The sequence below is a fragment of the Oncorhynchus gorbuscha genome, linkage group LG11, assembly GCF_021184085.1.
Source record: "Oncorhynchus gorbuscha isolate QuinsamMale2020 ecotype Even-year linkage group LG11, OgorEven_v1.0, whole genome shotgun sequence".
Classification (NCBI taxonomy): domain Eukaryota; kingdom Metazoa; phylum Chordata; class Actinopteri; order Salmoniformes; family Salmonidae; genus Oncorhynchus; species Oncorhynchus gorbuscha.
Window position 1 is genome coordinate 28489094 of NC_060183.1, and position 26889 is coordinate 28515982.

The 26889-nt window shown below is 43.1% G+C and overlaps 2 protein-coding genes across 4 annotated transcripts in view; one reads left to right on the forward strand and one right to left on the reverse strand.

Annotated features, from left to right (window-relative positions):
* Positions 1-9598: 9598 nt before the first annotated feature.
* zdhhc6 (zinc finger DHHC-type palmitoyltransferase 6) lies at positions 9599-20368 on the forward strand. Of its 2 annotated transcripts, none has more exons than XM_046369271.1 (11): positions 9599-9709; positions 10616-11167; positions 11959-12050; positions 12892-13051; positions 13410-13568; positions 14172-14225; positions 14852-15019; positions 15795-15836; positions 18025-18173; positions 18823-18869; positions 19183-20368. In XM_046369271.1, the coding sequence occupies exons 2-11, from the start codon at positions 10901-10903 to the stop codon at positions 19287-19289; spliced, it is 1245 nt and encodes a 414-aa protein (XP_046225227.1). In that variant the 5' UTR covers positions 9599-9709; positions 10616-10900; the 3' UTR covers positions 19290-20368. The 2 variants fall into 2 exon arrangements, with proteins under 2 accessions (XP_046225227.1, XP_046225229.1); XM_046369273.1 differs by having other exon boundaries at positions 18028-18173.
* Positions 20369-21380: 1012 nt separating this feature from the next.
* The window catches only part of acsl5 (acyl-CoA synthetase long chain family member 5), a 64529-nt gene continuing 59020 nt past the window's right edge, over positions 21381-26889 (reverse strand). For both annotated transcript variants that reach the window (XM_046369270.1, XM_046369269.1), the window contains exons 19-21: positions 26661-26762; positions 22678-22749; positions 21381-21681 (exon numbers count right to left, since the gene is read on the reverse strand). In XM_046369270.1, the coding sequence (XP_046225226.1) occupies positions 21544-21681; positions 22678-22749; positions 26661-26762 (312 nt within the window). In that variant the 3' untranslated portion in view covers positions 21381-21543. The remainder of the gene's footprint in view (positions 21682-22677; positions 22750-26660; positions 26763-26889) is intronic.

The window sequence follows — 26889 nt, forward strand, 5'->3', positions numbered from 1 at the left end:
ACAGGTTTGTGAAATCAGGCCCAGGACCAGCTGGAATAGGGGACTCTTTGCTCAGCTCTTGGCATTACAGGGCTTGGTAATATAATAGGGGGTCACTGTATTTCAGTGTTTCAAGTTTTAATGTCACATGTACAGTGAATTGCATTTCTGCCAGCTCTAACCTCAACAATGCAGTAATCAATAACAATGTAATACTAAAAATAGCAAAGTAGAACAAAAACATACAATATATAAAAACAAATAAGAGCACGATAAAGTAAGCATACTATATACAGCAGAGGAAGCTGGTGGGAGGCGCTATGGGAGGACAGGCTCATTGTAATGGCAGAAATGGATTGAACGGAACGGAGTCAAACTAGTTGTTTCCATGTGTTTGATGTGTTGGTACCATTCCATAGATTTCATTCCAGTTTTTTTTTGTCTCCTGAGGGGAAAAGGTGTTGTCGTGCCCTCTTCACAACTGTCTTGTTGTGTTTGGACCATGATAGTTTGTTGGTGATGTGGACACCAAGGACCAAGGTACTTGAAACTCTGGACCCACTCCACTACAGCCCGTCAATGTGAATGGTGGGCTAGTCGGCCCGTCTTTTCCTGTATTCAACGATCAGCTCCTTTGACTTGCTCACATTGAGGGAGAGGTTGTTGTCCTGGAACCACACTGCTAGGTCTCTGACCGTCTCCCTTTAGGCTGTCTCATTGTTGTCAGTGATCAGGCCTACAACTGTTGTGTCATCATCAAACTTAATGATGGTGTTGGAGTCATGTTTGGCCACGCAGTCATGGATGAAAAGGGAGTACAGGAGGGGACTGAGCACACAACCCTGATAGGCCCCAGTGTTGAGGATCAGCTTTGCAGATGCGTTGTTGCCTACCCTTACTACCTGGGGTGGGCCCTCAGGAAGTCCAGGATCCAATTGCAGAGGGAGGTGTTTAGTCCGATGTGAGCCATGACCAGCCTTTCAAAGCACTTCATGGTTACCGTCGTGAGTGCTACGGGGCTGTAATCAATTTACAGAAATACTCATTATAAATGTTGAATGAAAATACAAGTGTTATGCATGGAATTAAAGATATACTTATCCTTAATGCAACCGCTGTGTCAGATTTTTTAAAAGCTTTACGGAAAAAGCAAACCATGCAATAATCTGAATACGGCACTCAGACAAAAAAATACATATATCCGCCATGTTGGAGTCAACAGAAGTCAGAAATAACATTATAAATATTCACTTACCTTTGATGATCTTCATCAGAATGCACTCCCAGGAATCCCAGTTGCACAATAAATGTTTGATTTGTTCAATAATGTCCATCATTTATGTCCAAATAGCTACTTTTGTTAGCGCGTTTGGTAAACAAATCAAAACAAATCAAAACTCACGTAGCATGTTCACTAGTTGCAGACGAAATGTGAAATGCGTGTGACCAGCGTGTGACTGCTGGCAGACCTCTGACTCATTCCCCTCTCATTCAGCCCCCCTTCATAGTAGAAGCCTCAAACAAGTTTCTAAAGACGGTTGACATCTAGTGGAAGCCTTAGGAAGTGCATGATGACCAATGTCCCACTGTAACTGAGTTGGAAATTGACCAACCTCAAATTTCCCACTTCCTGGTTGGATTTTCCCCCCAGGTTTTTTGCCTGCCACATGAGTTCTGTTATACTCACAGACATCATTCAAACAGTTTTAGAAACTTCAGTGTTTTCTATCCAAATATACTAATGAAATGCATATCTTACCTTCTGAGTAGCAGGCAGTTTACACTGGGCACCTTATTCATCCAAGCTACTCAATACTGCCCCCAGCCATAAGAAGTTAAAGGTCTTGCAGACATCGGCTACCGAGTGCGTTTTCACACAGTCGTCCGGAACAGCTGGTGCTCTCAGGCAAGATTCTGTGTTGCTTGCCTCGAACCAAGCATAAAAGGCATTTGTCTGGTAGGCTCGTGTCACTGGGCAGCTCGTGGCTGGGTTTCCCTTTGTAGTCCATAATAGTTTACAAGCCCTGCCACATCCGACGAGCGTCAGAGCTGGTGTAGTAGGATTCAATCTTAATACTGTATTCACGCTTTGCCTGTTTGATGGTTCGTCTGAGGTCGTAGCAGGATTTTTTATAAATGTCCGAATTGGTGTCCCGCTCCTTGAAAGCGGCAGCGGTAATCCATGGCTTCTGGTTGGGTTATGTACGTACGGTCACTGTGGGGACAATGTCGTTGATGCACTTATTGATGAAGCCGATGACTGAGGTGATATATTCCTCAATGCCATTGGATGAATCCCGGAACATATTCCAGTCTGTGCTAGCAAAACAGTCCTGTAGTGTAGCATCTGCGTCATCTGACCACGTCCGTATTGAGAGAGTCACTGGTACTGCTTGTAAGCATGAATCAGGAGGATAGAATTATGGTCAGATTTGCCAAATGGAGGGCGAGGGAGAGCTTTGGATGCATCTCTGTTCGTGGAGTAAAGGTCATCTATTTTTTTCCCTCTGGTTGCACATGGAAAATCCCGACAGCTCTATATTATCTGTGTCGTCGTTCAGCCACGACACGGTAAAACATAAGATATTACAATTTTTAATAACCCGTTGGTAGGATAATCTTGATCGTAACTCATCCATTTTGTTTTCCAATGATTTCACGTTGACCAATAGAACAGATGGCAGTGGGGGTTTACTCACTCGCCTTTAAATTCTCTCTGTCATTTCTTCACACAAATGACGGGGATTTGGGCCTGTTCCTGAGAAAGCAGTACAGTATATCCTTCATGTTGGACTTGTTAAAGAAAAAAATCTTTGTCCAGTTTGAAGTGAGTAATATTTTTTTGATGTCCAGAAGTTATTTTCCGTCATAAGAGACGGTAGCAGCACCATTATGTACAAAATAAGTAAAAAGGAAGTTTCAAACAAAAATCAAAAAGAAATGTCTCACTGGTTACCAGATACTGTGAGGGGTTAAAGGTAGTGTCTCAAATCCAAGATGACTACCATCTAAGCAAACATGGCCTTGTCTAACGGTCTGAAAGGAATGTTATGTTTCCGAACCCATGCTTCGTCCATGAAACAACCTCAGCTCCCAGAGTCAATCAAGGCACTGCATGTAGACCGAACCGGTCCAGCGTAGATGGAATCTAGATGAAGAGACAAAGTAGCGCTCACCAGAAAAAAACGAACAAACTAGAACAGTTGGTTAGAAGCACATAAAATGGCAACCATCCCCTCTGGCGCCATTCTGTCACGGGGCTCGTCTGTTACAAATGGTAGTCCAGACATTATGTTTCTTGTTTTCTGTTGATGACTCATGCTGTTTTTCTCAATAATTGGGTGTTTTTACACAATTTGCTTTCATATGCTTTTTTTCAAATTCACAGAAATGATTTGAATGTTTTCCTTTACCTCTGTCAATTTTTTGGTTTTGGTGACTTGCTCCAATTCCACAAAATGCTTATGTTTAAGTGTCCCATCCCTGGTTTTTGAAGCATCCTCAGGTCAGCACCTAGTGCACATCGTTATCTATTTAGGATTCACAAAGATTAACTTTACCTTAGTCTGGGGCTACCTAGTCTAGACCTAATTAATCTGAAGTTAAGCAACATTTTAGAAAGCATTAAAAAAAAATCTGGATTAATTTAAGTATAATTAGCCTAGTCCTGATTTTAAATTCAACTCCGTACATAAAACCACTCCTATATGTTTGGTACCAGTTGAGAACTTTGGTCTAATTCCCTGAGATATGGATCTTCTCTGGAAATCAGTATTTTGGTGTTTTTGTTTACTACCAGGGCCCAGGTCAGGCAGTACTGCTCTAGAAGATCCAGGCTCTGCTCTAGGCCATGTGCTGTGGGTGACAGGAGGCACAGGTCATCTGCGATAAGAAGGCATTTAACCTCTGAATTGTTCAGATTAATACCAGTGGCTCAGGATTTTTCTAGAAAAGTGGCCAATTAGTTTATGTAAATGTTGTAGAGCACAGGGCTGACTGAGATTGCAACCCTGGCGATGGATCCACTCCTGGTTAAAGAATTCTGGTATTTTCTTGCCCATTTTGATGCTGCACCTATTGATTTAATTATGTAATATGTCTTACTCCCTTCACCACTTTCAATAACCTCTCTCTTTCTGGGGGATTTGGTTGGAGCTAGTTTTACAATCTTCTCTACAACGTCCTCTCACTGTCAACTGTTTTTATTTTCAGAAAACTTAAATGTGTAAATATAAATATTTGTATGAACATGACAAGATTCAACAACTGAGACATAAACTGAACAAGTTCCTCAGACGTGTGACAAACAGAAATTGAATAATGTGTCCATTAACAAAGGGGGGGGGATCAAAATCAAAAGTAACAGTCAGTATCTGGTGTCGCCACCAGCTGCATTAAGTACTGCAGTGCATCTCCTCCTCATGGACTGCACCAGATGTGCCAGTTCTTGCTGTAAGATGTTACCCCACTTTTCCACCAAGTCACCTGCAAGTTCCCGGACATTTCTGGGGGGAATGTCCCTAGCCCTCACCCTCCGATCCAACAGTTCCCAGACGTGCTCAATGGGATTGAGATTGCCTGCAATGACAACAAGCTCAGTCCGATGATGCTGTGACACACCGCCCCAGACCATGACGGACCCTCCACCTCCAAATCGATCCCACTTCAGAGTACATTCCTTGGTGTAACGCTCATTCCTTCGGCGATAAATGCGAATCCGACCATCACCCCTGGTGAGACAAAACCGCAACTCGTCAGTGAAGAGCACTTTTTGCCAGTCCTGTCTGGTCCAACGACGGTTGGTTTGTGCCCATAGGCGATGTTGTTGCCGGTGATGTCTGGTGATGACCTGCCTTACAACAGTCCTACAAGCCCTCAGTCCAGCCTCTCTCAGCCTATTGCGGACAGTCTGAGCACTGATGGAGGGATTGTGCGTTCCTGGTGTAACTCGGGCAGTTGTTGTTGCCATCCTGTACCTGTCCCGCAGTTGTGATATTCGGATGTACCGATCCTACATGTGGTCTGCCACTGCGAGGACGATCAGCTGTTCGTTCTGTCTCCCTGTAGCGCTGTCTTATGCGTTTAGTTTATTTTATTTTATTTTTACAGGGACAGTGCACATTAATCAACGTTTCAGTAAAAGTGCCGGTTTTAGCCAGCCGGCTAATTTTCAACCGCAGTCCCTGGGCAGGTTATTAAAAACAATTACAATATAGACAATAGCACCATAGACATAGCAAAATAGCAACATAGGACAAGCAAGACGTAGCATACAGACAGAGCAACATAGAACAAAAAGCAGCAAGACAAAATTCATAAAAGCAACAAAGTGTTTCCACACCTCACAAGCTACAGACAACAGACAACATGGAAAGCGGCAACACACAGCTAGGGACCATGTTCACAAATCTGATTGACCTTTAGCCATGTCTTCAAGCATTTTGTGAAAGTGTGATATGTGGTGCAGTTATGTGTGTCTGATGGCAGTGTATTCCAGACATGGGAAGCTCTCACAGAGAATGCAGATTTACTAAAGGTGATTTTCCTTAGGGGAACTATACAGTCACCTCTAATGGCAGACCTTGTGGATCTGCTGCCATATGTCTGGGTTTTCTGTTTAACAAAAATATTGAGTGGAGGGGGAGTCAGGCCATTAAGGATCTTGAATAAAAGACATGCGTCGGTGTATTGCACAAGATTTTCCCAACTCAAGAGCTTTTCTAAGGATGTGACAATGATGATGGCTATTGGGCTTCCTATCAAGCACTTTGAGAGCCTGCTTGTAGACAGACTGAATAGGTTTTAATGTTGTACAGCAAGCTTGGGCCCAACTAGTCAAGCAGTATGTTAAGTGGGGGAGTATCATAGATTTGAAGTACAGTTTTGCTACCTCTGTAGTCAAACAATTTCGTATAAATCGGAAATTAGCTAGATTGAATTTAGTTATTTGAATGACCTTTTTCACATGCTTTTTAAAAGAGAGGTTGGAATCAAGTATGATGCCAAGGTACTTAAAATCGGATACCACCTGGAGCTTCTCCCCTGACACATAGACATCTGGCTCAGTAGCATCTGTTGCCCTCTTTGTGAAGAACATGCAAACAGTTTTTTTCACATTGAGATGCAAACACGAGTCACGGAGCCACTTTGTAACCTGGACCATTACAGTAGTGAGTTCTTGTGCAGATTGTTGTTTGCTCTTTGCATGCACATATATCACTGTATCATCTGCATACATTTGAACTTCAGACCCAGTACAGACAGAAGGCAGATCATTAATATACAGGCTGAACAGGAGGGGCCCCAGTATTGACCCTTGGGGCACGCCCACATCATAGCTACGAGTGGGCGACAGCTCATTGCTCACTCTGACACACTGAGTTCTGCCTTCAAGGTATGATTACATCAATCTCAAGGCATCAGGGGAAAAGTTGAACTTGGACAATTTTGTGATGAGAATCTCATGGTTAACAGTATCAAAAGCCTTCCTTAGGTCCAGAAACACAGCCCCAACAGCACCCCCTTTGTCCATCTTGGATTTCACATTTTCCAGAAGAAAGCAGTTGGCCGTTTCTGTGGAGTGTTTCGCTCTGAAGCCAAACTGCATGGAGTGTAATGTGAAGGGGCTGTTGTTGAGGTGGGCAATCAGTTGTTCTGCTACACACTTTTCAACAACCTTTGACACCACAGGTAGTATACTAATGGGCCTGTAGTTACTCACGTCAGCAGGGTCGCCTGATTTAAAGATGGCCGTTATTATGGCCGACTTCCATACCCTTGGAAACACACCGAGACCAATAGATGTGTTGGTGACCTTGGTAATGGGGCCAATGAGTGACTCTTTGTAGTTTTTAAGAAAGGTAGAGTCCATCCCAAACACATCTTTGGCTTTAGAGTTCTTTAGTGAGCTAATCACCTTGTTCACCTTATGATGAAGACAGGTTGAGTGTCATTCACTAGCACTGAGCCCAAGAAAACAGTGGAGGGGTTCTGTGTCAGTAACCTGACAGAGTCAATAAAGTAGGAATTGAAGGCTGTTGCTATTTCAACTGCATCCTGTGTTAGATTGTTATTCACCATGATTTCTAATCTTTTTGCAGTGTTACTATGGTCTTTCCCTGATAACTTTTTTAGATTCTCCCATATCAATTTAGAATTTCCCTTTGCTTCACCAATTATGTTAATAAAAAAAGTTTGCCTTGGCCTGTCTGATTTCTTTTATCACCTTATTTCTCAACATGGTAAACCTACGTCTGTCATGCTCTAATTTAGATTTTAGGGCTGTTTTTAGAGCATAATCTCGTTCTTTCATCAATTTCCAGATTTCTCCATTTAGCCAAGGAAGAGTGCTCTTTTGGTCAGGTTTGGATTTGATTTTCTTTAGGAAGCCATTTATTGTAGTCTGGATTGTGGATAGAAAAACCTGACTATCAGCTTCCACGTCTGTATAGGACAAGAGATCATTCCAGTTTATTCCCTTAATTGCTTTTTCAAAATAGTTTAATTCACTCTTAGGTATTCTGAGTTGATCCGTCTTTCTAACAGTAGAGAGGTTAAACCTGCTCTTAGACAGCTTTCTGGCTATAAGTGTCAGATTATGATCAGACAGCCCAGTAACCATATTGAATGATTTAGTCACTCTCTGGTTTATTACTGAACACCAAATCAATCTGTGTTTTAGAGCAACAAGTCACCCTGGTTGGCCCTTTAACTAGCTGTGTAAGGTCAAAGGAATTAGTGATCCGTTTGAGGGTTTTCCTACAACACTTGTCTTCATAATTAATGTTAAAATCTCCCATTAAGATGACCTCTTTCCCAAAATCACATTCCCTAAGAATGGTATTAAACTGATCAAAAAACACACTTTTGGTGGAAGGTGGCCTATACATTCCAATGAGGGTAAAAGACATTTGGGGAGACAGTGTAACGTTCAGGCCGATACATTCTAGTTCATTATCACATGACCACTCAATTAGTTTACATCGGATATGTTCTTTAATGTAAATCATCACACCCCCCTCTTCCTTCAATCCTGTCTCTCCTGAAAACATTGTAGCCAGGCACAATCAAAGCAGCATATGGAGAGTGTTTATGGAGCCATGTCTCTGAGAGGCAGAGAAAGTCAAGGTTGGAGTCTTACTCGATGTTGAATTTGATCACTTTTTGGAATGACACTACGAATGTTCAAGTGCCCCCCTAGTAGTCCCTTGGGCTTAGCTCGTGGGTCCCAGATGACTCGAGAGTGATTGACACATTGAAAAAAGTTAAATTTTCTGTGTTTTCTGACGGCTGGGTTTAGGCCGTTTTGTTTCGTTTTGATTAGGGGCAGTTCGGTGGCGCAATTAACAATCCCTCCCGCCTGCACTGGATGCGGTGAACTAATTAAAATAGCTTGCGTACCAGAAGCAGAGTCAGTGATCGCATATAGCGACTCTGGTATGTTTGAAGAGTCAAAATCTATCCTGGAGCCGGGTGAGTCCAGAGAAACCATAGGACCATAGCACTCACCCACCTCCACAGCACGAGGCCTTCCACCGCTCTCCACTCCGGTGCATATCACTGGCTCGGTGATATTGGGCCCAGGATTGAGTTGTACATCCCCGGAGAGCAGGAGGGTAGTGAACAGGTAGTTTAACAGTTTCCGATAAATGTTGGACTTGTGTTTGTTACGCCTAAGCGGTTCAGTAGAATAAGGAGCGAGGTAGACTTGGCCATTATTCAGAACATTATGGTATGCTGTGTACTGTCTGCTCCCGTGGAACGGTGAACCAATGTGTTTGGTGTTGATATTCTCCGGTAGTAGACTGATTGTGTCATCCCAGCAAGGACGCACTGAGATTATCAGTAGAGCAGCTACACAACTGACAATCGTGGCAGAGTACTGGAGATAAAACGCATAATTGCGCTTTAACTCTTTGCATGAGTTACTTAACTGGGATCGGCGTACACCTGATGGTTTAGATACAATTACAGCATTCGAATGAGAAGCGGCACCTGCCACACCACCCTGTCTTCCGTCCGCCATTTGCATAGCAACAGCATCAACTTCCGTCTCACAGTACGGACATTACAATTTATTGCCATGTCCACATCTGCAGTCTTCATGTCTCCTTGCAGCATGCCTAAGGAAAGTTCACTCAGATGAGTAGGGACCCAGGGCATCTTTCTTTTGGTGTTTTTCAGAGTCAGTAGAAAGGCCTCTTTAGTGTCCTAAGTTTTCATAACTGTGATCTTAATTGGATACCGTTTGTAAGCTGTTAGTGTCTTAACGATCGTTCCACAGGTGCATCTTCATGAACTGTTTATGGTTAATTGAACAAGCATGGGAAACAGTGTTTAAACCCTTTACAATGAAGATCTGTGAAGTTTTTTTTTTACAAATTATCTTTGAAAGACAAGGTCCTGAAAAAGGGACGTTTCTTTTTTTTCTGAGTTTAGTTCTCATAAGGTTCTCCAACTGTCCAACTAATGAATCGTTTTCGTCACAATTTGATGTACAATGTGACATGGTTTTATTGTATTATTTCAAATTATTGGTATTTCATTCACTTATTATTTTTGTTGTGTCAAAAGTAATAATTTGTATCAATTTCACTACTTTCTGTTCAAAAAAGTAAGTGCTTCCGAAAAGACGTTTATTTTGAAATGCATTGAAAAAACCGTTGACGCCAGGTCCCGCGGTAATCTCGCGATAGACTTGGAACACGGCTTAAATCAAGGAAGTAGCGAGGTGGGTAGTTTACTTCATTCATGAACGTTGACATGTTGTCTGTAGTTATTAATATCACGATTATCTATTAATTAATATGTTTATGGTCTTTGAAAAATGCCTGCAATTTACATGTCATGTAAATCGCGCACAATTTGAAACATCAGGGATGGGCTAACGTTAATGCTTGGCTAGCTAGCTAGCTCGCACTAGGAAACAAAACAGTCAGGACAGGCAACGACATCGTTACTAACGTTAGCTAGTGTAGATACTAGCTAGCTAGTCATGTTCGCTAGCTAGTTTTGCCTGAATTTGCTTTGAACCCAGTTATTTTCACCTGTCCGTGTGGTTCTTGTTTTGTCGAACTGACAGTCTGTTGTCTTTTCCTGGACACGGACTGCTGGCATATTGAAAATATTTATGTTGATTTATGAGCAGGGAGGCACTTTAACGATGTTAGCCGACTGTCTGCCCAAATTAGTCAGATAGCTAGCTAATTACCATGAGCTAGCTAATCGGGGCCATCGTCTCGGTCTGCTCATTTTAAGTTTACTAGCTAGCTACCTATATGTCAGTAAAGTAATGACAAAAGCAAAAGGCTCAGGCCATGTTCAGTGTGAGCTTTTAGCAGGTCACAGGTGCTTTGGTTAAATTGAGCAAAACTATAGGGTGCCTTATTGTAAAATAAGTTGGCATAACTATAACGTTGTCACACTCAAAATAGTGTGACACATAACTTCCCCCTTGTTGACAATAAGTAGCTTTGTAGTTGGTCATTATATTTGGGAGACCTTAAACAACTTTGCTGGCTAGTGTTGCTATGCCAAACAACTGTTTTAAACTAAAGTATACAGTGTCAATCTTTCAAACAGTCAATTCCCTATCAGTGTCACTCACAATGTGGTCATATTTATGTCCTTCTCTCAGATGGAGAACTTGCATCTCTCACAGGGATAGTGCAGTCTCCCGTGCTGTCAAAGGATGCCGCTCATCGCCAGGAACACAAAGAACTCTGGGACACGGACTGCCTCTGTAACTTGCAACCCAGCTGGTTGCTGGGTGTTCAGAAGACGAGAGAAAAGATGCCCGTTGTCTTCATTGTCTGTGCCAGATAGTAGAGAGAAGCAGTGCGTCTAACCTCTGTGTTCGACGAACTCCCCAACCACAACGCCTTTAAAACCTAAACACACACACAAAACAACCAAAAAAACTATGAACTTTCTTACAGCCCTTGTGACGTTCGAGAACCTCCATGAGGTCCGGAGGTTGTGTCACTGGGGCCCAGTGATAGCCCTGACGGTCATCGCCGTGTGCTCCTCCATGGCCATATTAGACTCCATTATCTGGTACTGGCCATTGGACACCACGGGGGGGAGCTTCAACTTCATCATGCTCATCAACTGGTCCGTGCTCATTCTCTACAACTACTTCAACGCTATGTTCGTGGGCCCTGGTTACATCCCCCTCGGCTGGAAACCAGTAAGGAGCTAAGCTGAGAAATACATCTTTATTAATAACCCATTATACAGAGACAAGGGAAACTGATCATTTTGCTGCTACACAACAATGTGTTGATGAACAGAGTGGTCACTTAGCCTTATACCATGGTCCTCCTGGAGAGCCAATTGGGTGCTTCCAGGCGTTTGTTCCAGCCCAGCAGTAGGCCTTGATTGGTTCAATCCGGAGTGTTGGTGTTGGGTTAGAACAAAAGCCTGCTCATCCTGTGGGACCAAGGTAGGGATGGGCATGGTTAATCAAATATCCGAACGGACATTAGTGTTATATTATTTGAGTGAGTGTTCATTTTTGCAGAGAACATTTTAACAATGAAAAGCTTTGTCTAAATAATTCTTGTGGCATTTTTAATTTAATAAAATGACAAACTTTTGAATGTAGTTTTGAAACGGTGCGTTGTGCTACTGCTGAGCATTTATCCCTCCAGGCTGCCTTGACATCGGTATGATATATCCCCCACTTCAAATAGCATTACAGGCACTCACCTAATGGACTTTCCATTATACCAGACAAAGACAACCTTTTTGTAACAGAAACACTTCTATCATGGTGAAAATCAAACTTATTTTTCTCTGTTGCTTTTAGCTAAACCACCGGAGGAAAGCAGCATATCCAGTCATGTGTATTTGCGTCATTCTGATTGGTCTAGAGTCAATAGCATTTAAATAAGAAATACAATTTGTCTATCCGGATATCCGATAGAGTAGATATTGAATGCATCAGGCCCTTGACGTGTGTTTTCTCCTCTTAAACAGGAGAATGAAGAAGACACCAAGTACCTTCAGTTCTGCAGAATGTGCCAAGGCTACAAGGCCCCGAGATCCCACCATTGCCGCAAGTGCAACAGGTAGACTTGGCAACCCTGACTCTGTCTTGTCACTGCTACAAATGTGCTCTAGTTGTGCTTCTTTATAGCGTATGCTTACTTTTTTTTTTTCAGGCAAGTCTCCCATTGATGTAAATTAATGATTTACTTGAACATTTTATTTGCCCACACTTAGCTCACCTATAATTCGGTCCCAAAATGATTGAATAGCACATGTTGGGCTTTAAAGCAAAAGGGTTTATTCACTTGGAAGCAAACCGGACAAAACAGGGAGGGACTAACTGGATCTTGGCCAGTAAGTTGCAAAACATTTTGCTACTGTTTGCTACGGTGTGCACTAATGAATAAACACCAGTATAGTTTAAGCCAATTTACTGAAATGTATGCACCCATCCATTAGTTCTTTATCTCTTAGTAGCGGTCTAAGCCTGAGCTCTACTAACTCACTTAATTATGGGGTGTGCTCAGCTGGGTGAAACAAAGGAGATTGCAGTTCGAGATTAACCACATAGAATGGGCGCTGATTTTTACTACTCATACTTTCTACTAATGCTACGATTCATAATAAGGAAATTGCTCTGTAACATCACATTTCTTCCTGCCAGTGCCATCAGCATGTCAATCATTCAAGTCTGTGTTTCACGATGCTGATATTCCTCCCCTTCCATTTTTTCCTCCGCCTTTCTCCTCTTCCTTCTCGCCTCCACCCCTTTTTTAAGATCCACAATGAAAATAAGTCTGACTTTATTGTTTTTAATCCTCAATTACTGTTAATGTGTGTGTTGTTGTATTCACATGGCTGAGACAAGTTCATATGCTTTTTAAAATTGATAAATCATTTCATTCATTTATTCATCCTCAGGTGTGTGATGAAGATGGATCACCACTGCCCGTGGATCAACAACTGCTGCGGCCACCAGAACCACGCCTACTTCACCAGTTTCCTGCTGTTGGCGCCTCTCGGCTGCTCGCACGCCGCTTTCATCTTCATCATGACCATGTACACACAGCTCTACGAGAGGGTGAGGAGTCAGTGGCACACTTGCATTTGACCTCTTATCAATTCATCATTGTAGGCTGGTTTCCCAGACCCATAACCTCACCTTATTGCCGACACGAACCATACTGTTTCGTTTGGAGATATTACAGTACTTTTTATGCTTCCAGCAACTATGGTGGATATGTAACCAGGCCAGCACAGGACACTTTGGCTCAGTTTGACATGACTCAGTAGTGTGAAAAGGGTACCAGATTAAGCCTATTCCTGGACTGAAAAGCATGCTCAATGGAGATTCTAAATTGTTAGTGTATTTTCGTCTAGTAGTCTTTGGGTCCTAGAAAAGCTCAATATAAATACATTCTTATTAATTGTTATTATAGATATCTTTTGGCTGGAGTACCGTGAAGATCGACATGAGCGCCGTCAGACGGTTTCAACCCATCATGCCGTTCAGCGTACCCGCCTTCGCTGCCACTCTCTTTGCCTTAGGGCTGGCACTGGGCACCACCATAGCCGTTGGCATGTTGTTCTTCATACAGGTAACATGCTCATTGGGGCTAATAGAATACTGATGGTAATAGTGTGCCCATTGTCCATATTCAGCTATTTTCCAGGTGCAGGGTAGACCCATATGAATGTCTAGTGGATTCACCTCTAGTGGATGACACTGTATACTTGAGTGTGTAATTAATTAAAGACATTCTCCGGAACTTTGGCGACTACTATGTATTTTTTGAGACTTTACTGTCTCACCTCAATTAGCCACGCAATCCCTAGTTTGAACTGTTTTTCTGGAAGCTATGCTGTGCCATTTACCCTACATATGCTGTGGGCCAGCCCCCTAGAAATGTAAGTTCTATCCAATGAGCTTCAGCCCCTCGCCATTGGAGTGACAGCTAGCAAGATGCACACACAGCAGATATAGGGAGAGAGAGAGCGATGACATGGTGCACATGGGAAGTAGTAGTAATTTACGGGGACCACTTTTGGCTCGTGAGCGCTACTTTCAGAGCTGCTGGCTAAAAACGATACAAAATCTCTTTTAAGAGATGATGGTAGTACTTTTTGATAGGTGTTACACATGGTGCCCATGTTTCCCTCAAATAATTCCCACCAAACCTTTATTCTTCTCTCCACCCAAGATGAAAGTCATCCTTCGAAACAAGACCTCCGTTGAGGCCTGGATCGAGGAAAAGGTGAGTGTTTGTCATGGAATAAGCAGTTTGATTAGGTTTTGTACAACCACTATACAACCTTACCTTGTTTGAAAATTACAACCTCATTACTCCTCGTCTGCTTTTTCTTCTGGACAAGTTTTTTTTCACCTGCTAGGCCATAACCTTCATGATCCCTGGTGCGAGTGTGTTTGTCAACAGCCGTGCCACTGTTGTCCAAAAGGCAGGATAATCCAGTAGATCTCAGCTAATCTAATAGACTAGACATCAGTGTTATTCTAGTGGCCTCTTCGCCTGTCATGGGCTTAGTACAGAAGAACTTAGCTAATGTGACACTAGGATTTTAAGATGGTAGGTAAACCCTAAGACGAACATTGGAGCCAGAAAGAACCATGTGAACTCTTTCACTCTCTTTCTGTGTGTGTCTCATTATCAATTACTTTATTTATCTTACTCTTTTGCTCTCCCTCACTCTTTTTCACTCTTGTCTCACTCCCTTTCTCTTATCTCTTTCTCTCTTACTTTTTTAAATGTATTTTTCTCTCACTCTGTCATGCTCACTCACTCACTAAATGTTTCTCTCTCTCATGCTTTCTCTCGTTCCTGCCTCGTTTCTCTTTTTCCCATTCCGTCCCCTCCATCCTCAGGCCAAAGACAGAATTCAGTACTACCAAACGGGGGAAGAGTTTATCTTCCCCTACGACCTGGGCCGGCGCTGGGAGAACTTCAAACAGGTGTTCACCTGGTCAGGGAGCCCAGAGGGCGACGGCATTCAATGGCCCATCCACGCCAAGTGTCACCAGCACACCTTAACCGTAAGCGATAATGATGTTGATGTAATGTTGTCAATTAGCATTAGCAGACATTTTTATCCAATTTTGACTTGCATTCAGTTATGCTATTATAAGCGTTTTTAAAGAGAACACTAGGTTTGTATTGTCATGTTGTTATGGTGATGTAAAATGGAATTCAATGTGACTGATAGACAGATGTGTGTGTAAATATACAGTGCAAGTCAAAAGTTTGGACACACCGACTCATTCAAGGGTTTTTCTTTATTTTGACTGTTTTCTACATTGTAGAATAATAGTGAAGACATCAAAACTATTAAATAACACACATGGAATCATGTAGTAACCAAAAAAAGTGTTAAACAAATCCAAATATATTTTATATTTGAGACTCGTCATAGTAGCCACCCTTTGCCTTGATGACAGCTTTGCACACTGACTTGTTGGAAAGGTGGCATCCTATGACGTTGCCACGTTGAAAGTCACCGAGCTCTTCAGTAAGGTCATTCTACTGCCAACGTTTGTCTATGGAGATTGCATGGCTGTGTGCTCGATTTTATACACCTATCCGCAATGGGTGTGGCTGAAATAAATATAGATAGATAGATAGATATAATACATTTTGTTGTTGTAAGTATGTGTGTGGTCCATCTGGTAATGAAATCCACCCTTCTGGTATTGCTAGCGCCATGCTCCAACCCAACTGATCCATCAGAACATGGGTTGTCACACTTAACAGACTTGAGATGTTTGGCATTTTCAATGATAAACCTTTATCTTGTGTTTGTTTGCTTTCTAGATTGAGCAACTGAAACAAAAAGCTGACAAGCGGGTGAGAAGTGTAAGTAGCTGACCTGTTCCTGTTCAGACAGCAATGGGTAGCATTGGTTCAAAGACACTTCGTATGTATTGATGGAAGGTGAAATATTTACAACCTCATCTACTTAGGTGAATGTTTGTTTGCAGTGTCTTCAGTATTCCAGACAGTATGTTATTCTATTTTCCCATTCATTCAGAAAACGTGTATAAACAGTGCATTCGGAAAGTATTCAGACCCCTTCCCCTTTTCCACATTTTGTTACGTTACAGCCTTATTCTAAAATGGATTCAATTAATGTTTTTCCTCATCAATCTAAACACGTTACCCCATAATGACAAAGTGAAAACAGGTTTTTAGAACATTTTTCAAATGTATAAAACAATATGTTTAAAAAACGTATTTACATAACTATTCAGACCCTTTGATATGAGACTCAAAATTGAGCTAAGGTGCATCCTGTTTCCATTGATCATCCCTGAGATGTTTCTACAACTTGATTGGAATCCACCTGTGGGAAATTCAATTGATTGGACATAATTTGGAAAGGCACACACCCGTCTATATAAGGTCCCACAGTTGACAGTGCATGTCAGATCAAAAACCAAGCTATGAGGTCGACGGAATTGTCCGTAGAGCTCTGAGACAGGATTGTGTTAAGGCACAGATCTGGGGAAGGGTACCAAAACATTTCTACAGCATTGAAGGTCCCCAAGAAGTTTGGAACCATCAAGACTCTTCCTAGAGCTGGCCACCCGGCCAAACTGAGCAATCGGAGGAGGAGGCCCTTGTTCAGGGAGGTGACCAAGAACTCGATGGTCACTCTTACAGAGCTTCAGAGTTCCTCTGTGGAGATGAGAGAAATGTTCAGAAGGACAACCATCTCTGCAGCACTCCACCAATCAGGCCTTAATGGTGGAGTGGCCAGACGGAAGCCACTCCTCAGTTAAAGGCACATGACAAATGTTTTGGGTAGCCTTCCACAAGCTTCCCACAATAAATTGGGTGAATTTAGGCCCATTCCTCCTGACCGAGCTGGTGTAAGTGAGTCAGGTTTGTTGGCCTCTTTGCTCGCACATGCTTTTTCAGTTCTGTCCACAAATATTCTATAGGATTGAGGTCAAGGCTTTGTGATGGCCACTCCAATACCTTGACTTTGTTGTCCTCAAGCCATTTTGCCACAGATTTGGATGTATGCTTGGACTCATTGTCCATTTGGAAGACCCATTTGCGACCAAGCTTTAACTTCCTGACTGATGTCTTGAGATGTTGCTTCAATATATCCACATAATTTTCCTTGCCTCATGATGCCATCTATTTTGTGAAGTGCACCAGTCCCTCCTGTAGCAAAGCACCCCCCACAACATGATACTGCCACAAACGTGCTTCATGGTTGGGATGGTGTTTTTCGGCTTGCAAGCCTCCCCATTTTCTTCCAAACATAATGATGGTCATTATGGCCAAACAGTTCTATTTATGTTTCATCAGACCAGAGGAGATTTCTCCAAAAGGTACGATCTTTGTCCCTATGTACAGTTGCAAACCGTAGTCTGGCTTTTTTATGGGGGTTTTGAAGCAGTGGCTTCTTCCTTGTTGAGTGGCCTTTCAGGTTATGTCAATAGGACTCGTTTTTACTGTGGATATAGATACTTTTGTTCTGGAATTGTGATACAGTGAAATAATCTGTCTGTAAACAATTGTTGGAAAAATTACTTGTGTCATGCACAATGTAGATGTCCTAACCGACTTGCCAAAACTATAGTTTGTTAACAAGACATTTGTGGAGTGGTTGAAACACTTAGGTTGAAGTCATTAAAACTCGTTTATGTAAACTTCCGACTTCAGCTGTAAATGTAATATTTCTGTAGATTAAAAAATATATATATATATATAAATGTCTAAAAACCTGTTTTTGCTTTGTCATTATGTGGTATCGTGTGTGGATTGATGAGTGATTTTATTTTTTCTTCCCCCAATCCATTTTAGAATAAGGCAGTAACGTAACAAAATGTGGACAAAGGGAAAGGGTCTGAATAATTTCCGAATGCACTGTACCTTCCAAACGCCGACTACATTGGCATCCCTTCCTGAAGCTGCGTCTGCATCATATTTCTTTACAAATATGTCACTATAAACCACTTTTAAATGTTGACATTGGGATGTTATGGTCATGATGGTATAATAACCATATTATATCCTGTGGCTCGGCCAGCAGATTCAGTATCGGGTAGTGGAGGACTACAACGGAGCCTGCTGCCCACTGAGCAAGGGCCTCAACACCTTCTTCAGGACTCCCTGCACCGAGGAGCCCCGCATCGGCCTCCACAGGGGGGAGACCATCCTTGCCACCCGGGGGACCAAGTGAGTTTCTTTTGAGAACTATTCTGCTAGCATTTGGGTGGGGGATCAGTCTGCAGACTGTTGGGAGGCAAACCGTCTGCAGACTTTTTGGGGGGGGGAACAAATCTGCAAGTTTATTGCTGGAAACAATCTGCAGTTTGTTTGTGGGGGATGTATTTTCAGGCTTTTGGGGTTCCAACCTGCAGGGGTTTTGGGGAACCAATCTGCAGATTTGGAGGCGAACCACTAAAGTGAACTCCATGACCTCCATGGTCATACACATGTCTCTTCTGATTGGGGAAAACTAGTCTGATAGTTACCGTAGTCATGGTATTACTCATTGCCATAGCGATAGTACCATTTGGAAAAGTCCTGAGTGCCTCAATAGAGAAGAGAAATGGCAATATTTTACGCCTTGGGGGTTATTAGCCTGTCTCTATAATTTAGTTATTTTTGAAGTTGGTTCTTACAGGCTCCATTTGCTGCCAGGTATTATGTTCGGGCTATTCTGAGCTTCTTTTTTTCAGCTGAGTGCTTTCCCACATGCCTGCCAGGTTGTCAGTTGATAAATTACTGTACCTGAATGGCCGGAGAATGTCAGAGAACTAATTGATTTCTCAAAATTTTCAGAGAATTTCAGAACCATGAATTATTTTCTGTGCTTCTTCAGATGGTGGATGTATGGGGACAAAGTGCTGGATGACGAGCAGACTAAAGGTATGGCTCCGAACATGGAAGAATACCAGGTTTACTCCAAGCTTTCTCACCTGTGCACAGTTTTTCAGCCATTTTGCAGAAGAGAATGGAAACTTCCAAACAGAGCGGTTACATAATCAAAATTTACTATCACACACTTTTTTAATGTGTGTGGTTCTGTATTTGCCCTTTTCTGGTTTCATCTTCCAGAGAGAAAAAAAATCTAGCAAAGATGCAAGTGAATGACGTGAATCTGTCCCTCCCGACACTGCAGAATGACAATAATTACTGTTACTGTATATTTCTAACATGATCTCTTTGGTTCTTCCTTCAGCTGGAGCTCGCCTGCGGGGTTGGTTTCCCCGCCGGTGTGTAGAGAAGTGCCATTACGACACAGCAGTGACTAGTGAGACCAGCAGTGAGGAGAAGAAAGTGAAATAAGTTTATGACATGAAGTTTTGCCACAGGGCAGGTAGTGGTATGACGCCCAATTCCTGGAGGTCTGCATTGTCTCTTGTCTTTGTCCTTGGTAATACATAATACCATATGCCACTAAACAGATTATTTTTAATTCAAGCGAAGTACAGTGAGTGATGTGTATGTGATCCCTGTGGAAAGTGAACCCGCTACCTCGGTGCCACCAGCGCCATGCCCTTACCAACTGAGCCACCGAGGTCTTTGTGTGTCTTTCAATGGGTGAATCGTAATTGTATTTTTGCGCTCTGGGCTTTGAATACTGTTGAGACTCGCCCCCAGTCGCTCACCAACTAAGGAGTTCACAATCCCGGGATGTGTTTTGATAGTCAATTACTTGGCAAAGTGACTTTCACCCTTTGTCTGTACTGATCTGGAAACGTAGGATCAATGAGAGCAATATGGTAAATGCTTACGTACTTTTTTCATTCACCTGTCAAAATCACATCAGTGCAGATAAGGAGAGGAAGCCACTTTAGCCTATTGAAATACATCCCTGCTTTCCCAGGTCAAAATCAGATACTAGTTACAAGGAAACATTTTCATTTTAGCAGACACTATAATCCAGAGCGATTTACAGGAGCAGTTGGGGTCAAGTGCATTGCTTAAAGGCACTGACAGTTTTCACCTAGTCAGCTCGGCGATTCAAACCAGCGACCTTTGGGTGACTGGCCCAACACTCTGAACCGCCAGGCTACCTGCATACGCCCCTGGCCTCCAGGAGTTTAGTTTGATACCGCTGCCATAGAAAGAGACAACTATAGTCTTAAACAATAGGGATTTCATTTGTTTAGGAGTTGGGCCTTTTACTTGAATCCGTTGTTTTATCATTTTTCCTGATGTCCTTTGCCGATTATACAATTATGCAAATTCCTCTGCCCAGCTTTAACCCAGGGCTTCGTCATGCACTTTCTTCTCTGTATTCTTTGTACAGCCAAAAGAAAATGCTAACTTTTGTTTTAATTTTTTGAATTGTTCTTATTATTTTTGTAAAACACTGTCACCCTCAAAGTGAATTAAAAAATGAAACATGTCCTTCCCTATAACAGCAGTGTCAGTTATCTTTGTATTTCACACTCCATCATGAATGACCTTTGACTTTGTGTGAAACTGTTATTTTTAGGTATATTTACTGCTGTGTGTGTGTGTGTGTGATGCAAACCTTTCAGGGCCCCTAATAACAAAGTGTCTCAGCACATGTCTAGTATCAGGACCCCTCTGTCCATATAATCGTATACATTATAGTTTGAAAGACTGATCATAGATCAAGATGTACTTTATTGTCCATTAATTTACAGATAATCGAAATGTGTCTTCAGGCTCACAACCTAACCTTTAGGACACACGTATACCCGAAGGGGCTGGAAGCAATGAGCCTTATTGCAGGGCCCTTGAAGCAAATCTTTATTGCATCTGCATTGCTTGCTGTTTGAGGTTCAGGCTGGGTTTCTGTTTAAGCATTTAGTGACATCTGATGTAAAAAAGGGCTTTATAAATAATACATTTGGGGGTTAAGTGTCTTGCTCAAGGGCACTTGTTGGTATCTAAGATGATGCCAGCAACCCTTTGGTTGCCAGCTTACTCTGCACCAGATTTCCCTGTCTGAGCTGGGATTCAAACCAGTAACCCTCCAGTGGTTGAGATATTGTTGAACTGGTGACTTGGGCCTGTATTCCCAAAGTGTTTCAGTGTAGGAGTGCTGGAGGGGACGGCAGACTTTAGGAATACGGGCCCAGGTCACCATAATGGCATATCCATTATCAATTACATTTGCAGGGCTATTTATTATTGATAAATGGCTCTTTTGAGGACCCATAAAAATAGAATGATGTTTCTAGGAATTATATTTATATGGGAGTACCAGCTGCCCTTAAGGTGTATACAGTTCACAATGTTGCTTCATTCTGGAGTCAATATAAAAATCATTTCATTCCATGGATTCAATGTGATGTCATTGAGAAATTCTCATTCCGAGCATATTCTTTGATGTAACTTTTTCCACTGTTACAGTAATTATCTGGTGTTTATTAAATTATGTGCTAACAATGGGTACTCCGATAGTGGTGGTGCGTGTTTTAATGAAACAAAAGTAATTACACATTCCCCATGTAAATTCTCTCTTCCATAAAATGTACAGTATTTATCGACTGAAAGGTCAACAGGAAGTGAAGCTGTTGCCCATCGGACCCTACTTCATCCTCCTTCTACCCCCTCAGGCCAGTCACTCCATGCTAGCATAGAGACTGTCGATCTGCGGCTGGAAGAGCTTCTTGAGGTCAACCCTCTTGGCCTTCAGCGTAGGAGTGAGAAGGCCGTTCTCTATGCTGAACAACTCTGGGTGCATGTACAGGTCTTTCACCTGCACAACAAATAGAAACAGAGCATTAGGACACAATGGGAAAACATTTCAAAACATTTTGCAACAGATTCTTTAAGGTAGTCCCTCCCTGTTTTAAATGATTGTTCCTCCAATTGGTGCCTAGGAACATGACCCATGTTGTTGGGTCATTTCCACCAGGCAAAAATGGCTTTGTCACTGTAAGAACAAATAATCCCTGTGTACAGTATTACTGCTCCAACAAGTGATTTTATTGATTACATGGAGACCACCGGCCATAAGGGTTTTTGTCCTTTGTCCCTAGTCTCCTTTAGTCTTATCCTAATCTAGCCATAACTTGTTCTGCAACCTAGCTGGTCAACATACAATGTGGCTGTTTGCTTAAGAATGTCTAACCAAGACTTCAAACAAAAATGGGCAACAAAGTTTCATTGTTTGGCTCTTCTCAAACCCAATTCACATTGACATCAATCATATTTGTCTGTCTTTGCTCAGTAGTTCACCACCACCTTTAGCTAGTTCACACAGCAAATCCACAGCATTGACTGTTGCTGAGAGAATCTGAGAAAATCAGCTCAACACATTTAGGATTAACTGCAGTAAAGAGTATACAGTATGTTTAAAGTGGCATGTTGAGTGAAATAAAATCAAGAAGGGCAAGGAGCTTCTGAGTTAATGACAAGATTCATGAAGTGTCTAAGAGTAGGAGTGCCGATCTAGGATCAGTGGTTCTCAAACCTCTCCTCTGGGACCCCTACTCGTTTCACAATTTTGTTGTTGCTCTGAACTAGCTCACCTGATTCAGGTGTGCTAGCTCTGGAATAGCTCAAATGCATGGAACGGCAGGGGGGTGGGGGGGGAGGAGAGGTCTGAGAACCACTGTTTTTAGATCATCATGAAAAAGATGACATAGCAGGGGGGACTGATCTTAGATCAGCACACCTACTCTGCGCTTTATGAATATGGGCCCAGGTCTTAATGGGGATCGGTGAAAGCATGTTGAAGAGAAACGCTCACCTGTTCGAATGACTTCAGCCCTGCTTGCCGGCCCAGCTTGACCAGGTCAGCGATAATGGCCTTTTTGATTTTCTGCCGCAGGAAAAAAAGGAGAGGTCAAACTCAACTCAAATTCAGTGGTACGAAATAGATTTGCTTCAGTTAGGAGTGCATTGGAAACATGTTCTTGTGAAGTACTTGGACTGTAGTAGCAGTTTTGTGTTTAGTGGCACCCAATGTATGGACAAGCATTTATACAATATTTGTATGTCCTTTGTATCTGCAAATGTATGAAATCAAATCAAATTTTATTTGTCACATACACATGATTAGCAGATGTTAATGCGAGTGTAGCGAAATGCTTGTGCTTCTAGTTCCGACATTGCAGTGATAACCAACAAGTAATCTAACGAACAATTCCAAAACTACTGTCTTATACACAGTGTAAGGGGATAAGGAATATGTACATAAGGATATATGAATGAGTGATGGTACAGAGCAGCATACAGTAGATGGTATCGAGTACAGTATATACATATGAGATGAGTGTGTAGACAAAGTAAACAAAGTGGCATAGTTAAAGTGGCTAGTGATACATGTATTACATAAGGATGCAGTCGATGATGTAGAGTACAGTATATACATATGCATATGAGATGAATAATGTAGGGTAAGTAACATTATATAAGGTAGCATTGTTTAAAGTGGCTAGTGATATATTTACATCATTTCCCATCAATTCCCATTATTAAAGTGGCTGGAGTTGGGTCAGTGTCAATGACAGTGTGTTGGCAGCAGCCACTCAATGTTAGTGGTGATGGCCTTGAGATAGAAGCTGTTTTTCAGTCTCTCGGTCCCAGCTTTGATGCACCTGTACTGACCTCGCCTTCTGTATGATAGCGGGGTGAACAGGCAGTGGTTCGGGTGGTTGATGTCCTTGATGATCTTTATGGCCTTCCTGTAACATCGGGTGGTGTAGGTGTCCTGGAGGGCAGGTAGTTTGCCCCCGGTGATGCGTTGTGCAGTCCTCACTACCCTCTGGAGAGACTTACGGTTGAGGGCGGAGCAGTTGCCGTACCAGGCGGTGATACAGCCCGCCAGGATGCTCTCGATTGTGCATCTGTAGAAGTTTGTGAGTGCTTTTGGTGACAAGCCGAATTTCTTCAGCCTCCTGAGGTTGAAGAGGCGCTGCTGCGCCTTCTTCACGACGCTGTCAGTGTGAGTGGACCAATTCAGTTTGTCTGTGATGTGTATGCCGAGGAACTTAAAACTAGCTACCCTCTCCACTACTGTTCCATCGATGTGGATAGGGGGGTGTTCCCTCTGCTGTTTCCTGAAGTCCACAATCATCTCCTTAGTTTTGTTGATGTTGAGTGTGAGGTTATTTTCCTGACACCACACTCCGAGGGCCCTCACCTCCTCCCTGTAGGCCGTTTCGTCGTTGTTGGTAATCAAGCCTACCACTGTTGTGTCGTCCGCAAACTTGATGATTGAGTTGGAGGCGTGCGTGGCCACGCAGTCGTGGGTGAACAGGGAGTACAGGAGTGGGCTCAGAACGCACCCTTGTGGGGCCCCCGTGTTGAGGATCAGCGGGGAGGAGATGTTGCCTACCCTCACCACCTGGGGGCGGCCCGTCAGGAAGTCCAGTACCCAGTTGCACAGGGCGGGGTCGAGACCCAGGGTCTCGAGCTTGATGACGAGCTTGGAGGGTACTATGGTGTTGAATGCCGAGCTGTAGTCGATGAACAGCATTCTAACATAGGTATTCCTCTTGTCCAGGTGGGTTAGGGAAGTGTGCAGTGTGGTTGAGATTGCATCGTCTGTGGACCTATTTGGGCGGTAAGCAAATTGGAGTGGGTCTAGGGTGTCAGGTAGGGTGGAGGTGATATGGTCCTTGACTAGTCTCTCAAAGCACTTCATGATGACGGAAGTGAGTGCTACGGGGCGGTAGTCGTTTAGCTCAGTTACCTTAGCTTTCTTGGGAACAGGAACAATGGTGGCCCTCTTGAAGCATGTGGGAACAGCAGACTGGTATAGGGATTGATTGAATATGTCCGTAAACACACCGGCCAGCTGGTCTGCGCATGCTCTGAGGGCGCGGCTGGGGATGCCGTCTGGGCCTGCAGCCTTGCGAGGGTTAACCCGTTTAAATGTCTTACTCACCTCGGCTGCAGTGAAGGAGAGACCGCATGTTTTCGTTGCAGGCCGTGTCAGGGGCACTGTATTGTTCTCAAAGCGGGCAAAAAAGTTATTTAGTCTGCCTGGGAGCAAGACATCCTGGTCCGTGACTGGGCTGGGTTTCTTCTTATAGTCCGTGATTGACTTTAGACCCTGCCACATGCCTCTTGTGTCTGAGCCATTGAATTGAGATTCCACTTTGTCTCTGTACTGACGCTTAGCTTGTTTCATAGCCTTGCGGAGGGAATAGCTGCATTATTTATATTCGGACATGTTACCAGACACCTTGCCCTGATTAAAAGCAGTGGTTCGCGCTTTCAGTTTCACGCGAATGCTGCCATCAATCCACGGTTTCTGGTTTGGGAATGTTTTTATCGTTGCTATGGGAACGACATCTTCGACGCACGTTCTAATGAACTCGCACACCGAATCAGCGTATTTGTCAATATTTCCATCTGACGCAATACGAAACATGTCCCAGTCCACGTGATGGAAGCAGTCTTGGAGTGTAGAGTCAGCTTGGTCTGACCAGCGTTGGACAGACCTCAGCGTGGGAGCCTCTTGTTTTAGCTTCTGCCTGTAGGCAGGGATCAGCAAAATGGAGTCGTGGTCAGCTTTCCCGAAAGGGGGGCGGGGCAGGGCCTTATATGCGTCGCGGAAGTTAGAGTAACAATGATCCAAGGTTTTACCACCCCTGGTTGCGCAATCGATATGCTGATAAAATTTGGGGAGTCTTGTTTTCAGATTAGCTTTGTTAAAATCCCCAGCTACAATGAATGCAGCCTCCGGATAAATGGTTTCCAGTTTGCAAAGAGTTAAGTAAAGTTCGTTCAGAGCCATCGATGTGTCTGCTTGGGGGGGATATATACGGCTGTGATTATAATAGAAGAGAATTCTCTTGGAAGATAATGCGGTCTACATTTGATTGTGAGGAATTCTAAATCAGGTGAACAGAAGGATTTGAGTTCCTGTATGTTTCCTTCATCTCACCATGTCCCGTTAGTCATGAGGCATACGCCCCCGCCACTCTTCTTACCAGAGAGATGTATGTTTCTGTCGGCGCGATGCGTGGAGAAACCCGTTGGCTGCACCGCCCTGGATAGCGTCTTCCCAGTAAGCCATGTTTCCGTGAAGCAGAGAACGTTGCAGTCTCTGATGTCCCTCTGGAATGCCACCCTTTCTCGGATTTCGTCAACCTTGTTGTCGAGAGACTGGACATTGGCAAGAATGCTGGGAAGTGGTGCGCGATGTGCCCTTTTTCGGAGTCTGACCAGAACACCGCCTCGTTTCCCTCTTTTTCGGAGTCGTTTTTTTGGGTCGCTGCATGCGATCCATTCCGTTGTCCTGTTTGTAAGGCAGAACACAGGATCCGCATCGCGGAAAACATATTCTTTGTTGTACTTATGGTGAGTTGAAGCTGATCTTATATTCAGTAGTTCTTCTCGACTGTATGTACTGAAACCTAAGATGACCTGGGGTACTAATGTAAGAAATAACACGTAAAAAAACAAAAAACTGCATAGTTTCCTAGGAACGCGAAGCGAGGCGGCCATCTCAGTCGGCGCCGGAAGTAAGTACATTATGGACAATCACACTTTTGATTGATGAATGAATGCCAAGGTCATGTTCATTAGGGCACGCAACGGACAGTGTTTAAAGAAATTTTGGAACAGAAAATGAAAATAAGTCTTATTGATTATTATAGGTAGTCCATCTCTGTTTCAGTCCATTTGCTTCCGTTTGGTGGCTAAGTAATGAACACGATGCTGGTGTGTTCAAATATTCTGACAACGTTATTAGTGGAAAGGTTCTGATAGAGCACTCACTTGGCTTTTGCACAGCTCCTCATGAGAACCCTGGACTCCTAGTTTCTGGGCGAAACCTGGCAGGACCTCTGGGTCAGGGACCACAATGGCTACCAAGCTGGCCTAGACACACACACACACACACACACACACACACACACACACACACACACACACACACACACACACACACACACACACACACACACACACACACACACACAGTCTAAGTATTGTATGCTGCTGAAAT

Coding starts and splice junctions, on each gene's coding strand:
- zdhhc6 (XM_046369271.1), top strand. CDS start 10,901: ATGAACTTTCTTACAGCCCTTGTGACGTTCGAGAACCTCCATGAGGTC. Junction 12,051..12,891: donor CATTGCCGCAAGTGCAACAG/GTAGACTTGGCA, acceptor ATTCATCCTCAG/GTGTGTGATGAAGATGGATC. Junction 15,020..15,794: donor GTCACCAGCACACCTTAACC/GTAAGCGATAAT, acceptor TTTGCTTTCTAG/ATTGAGCAACTGAAACAAAA.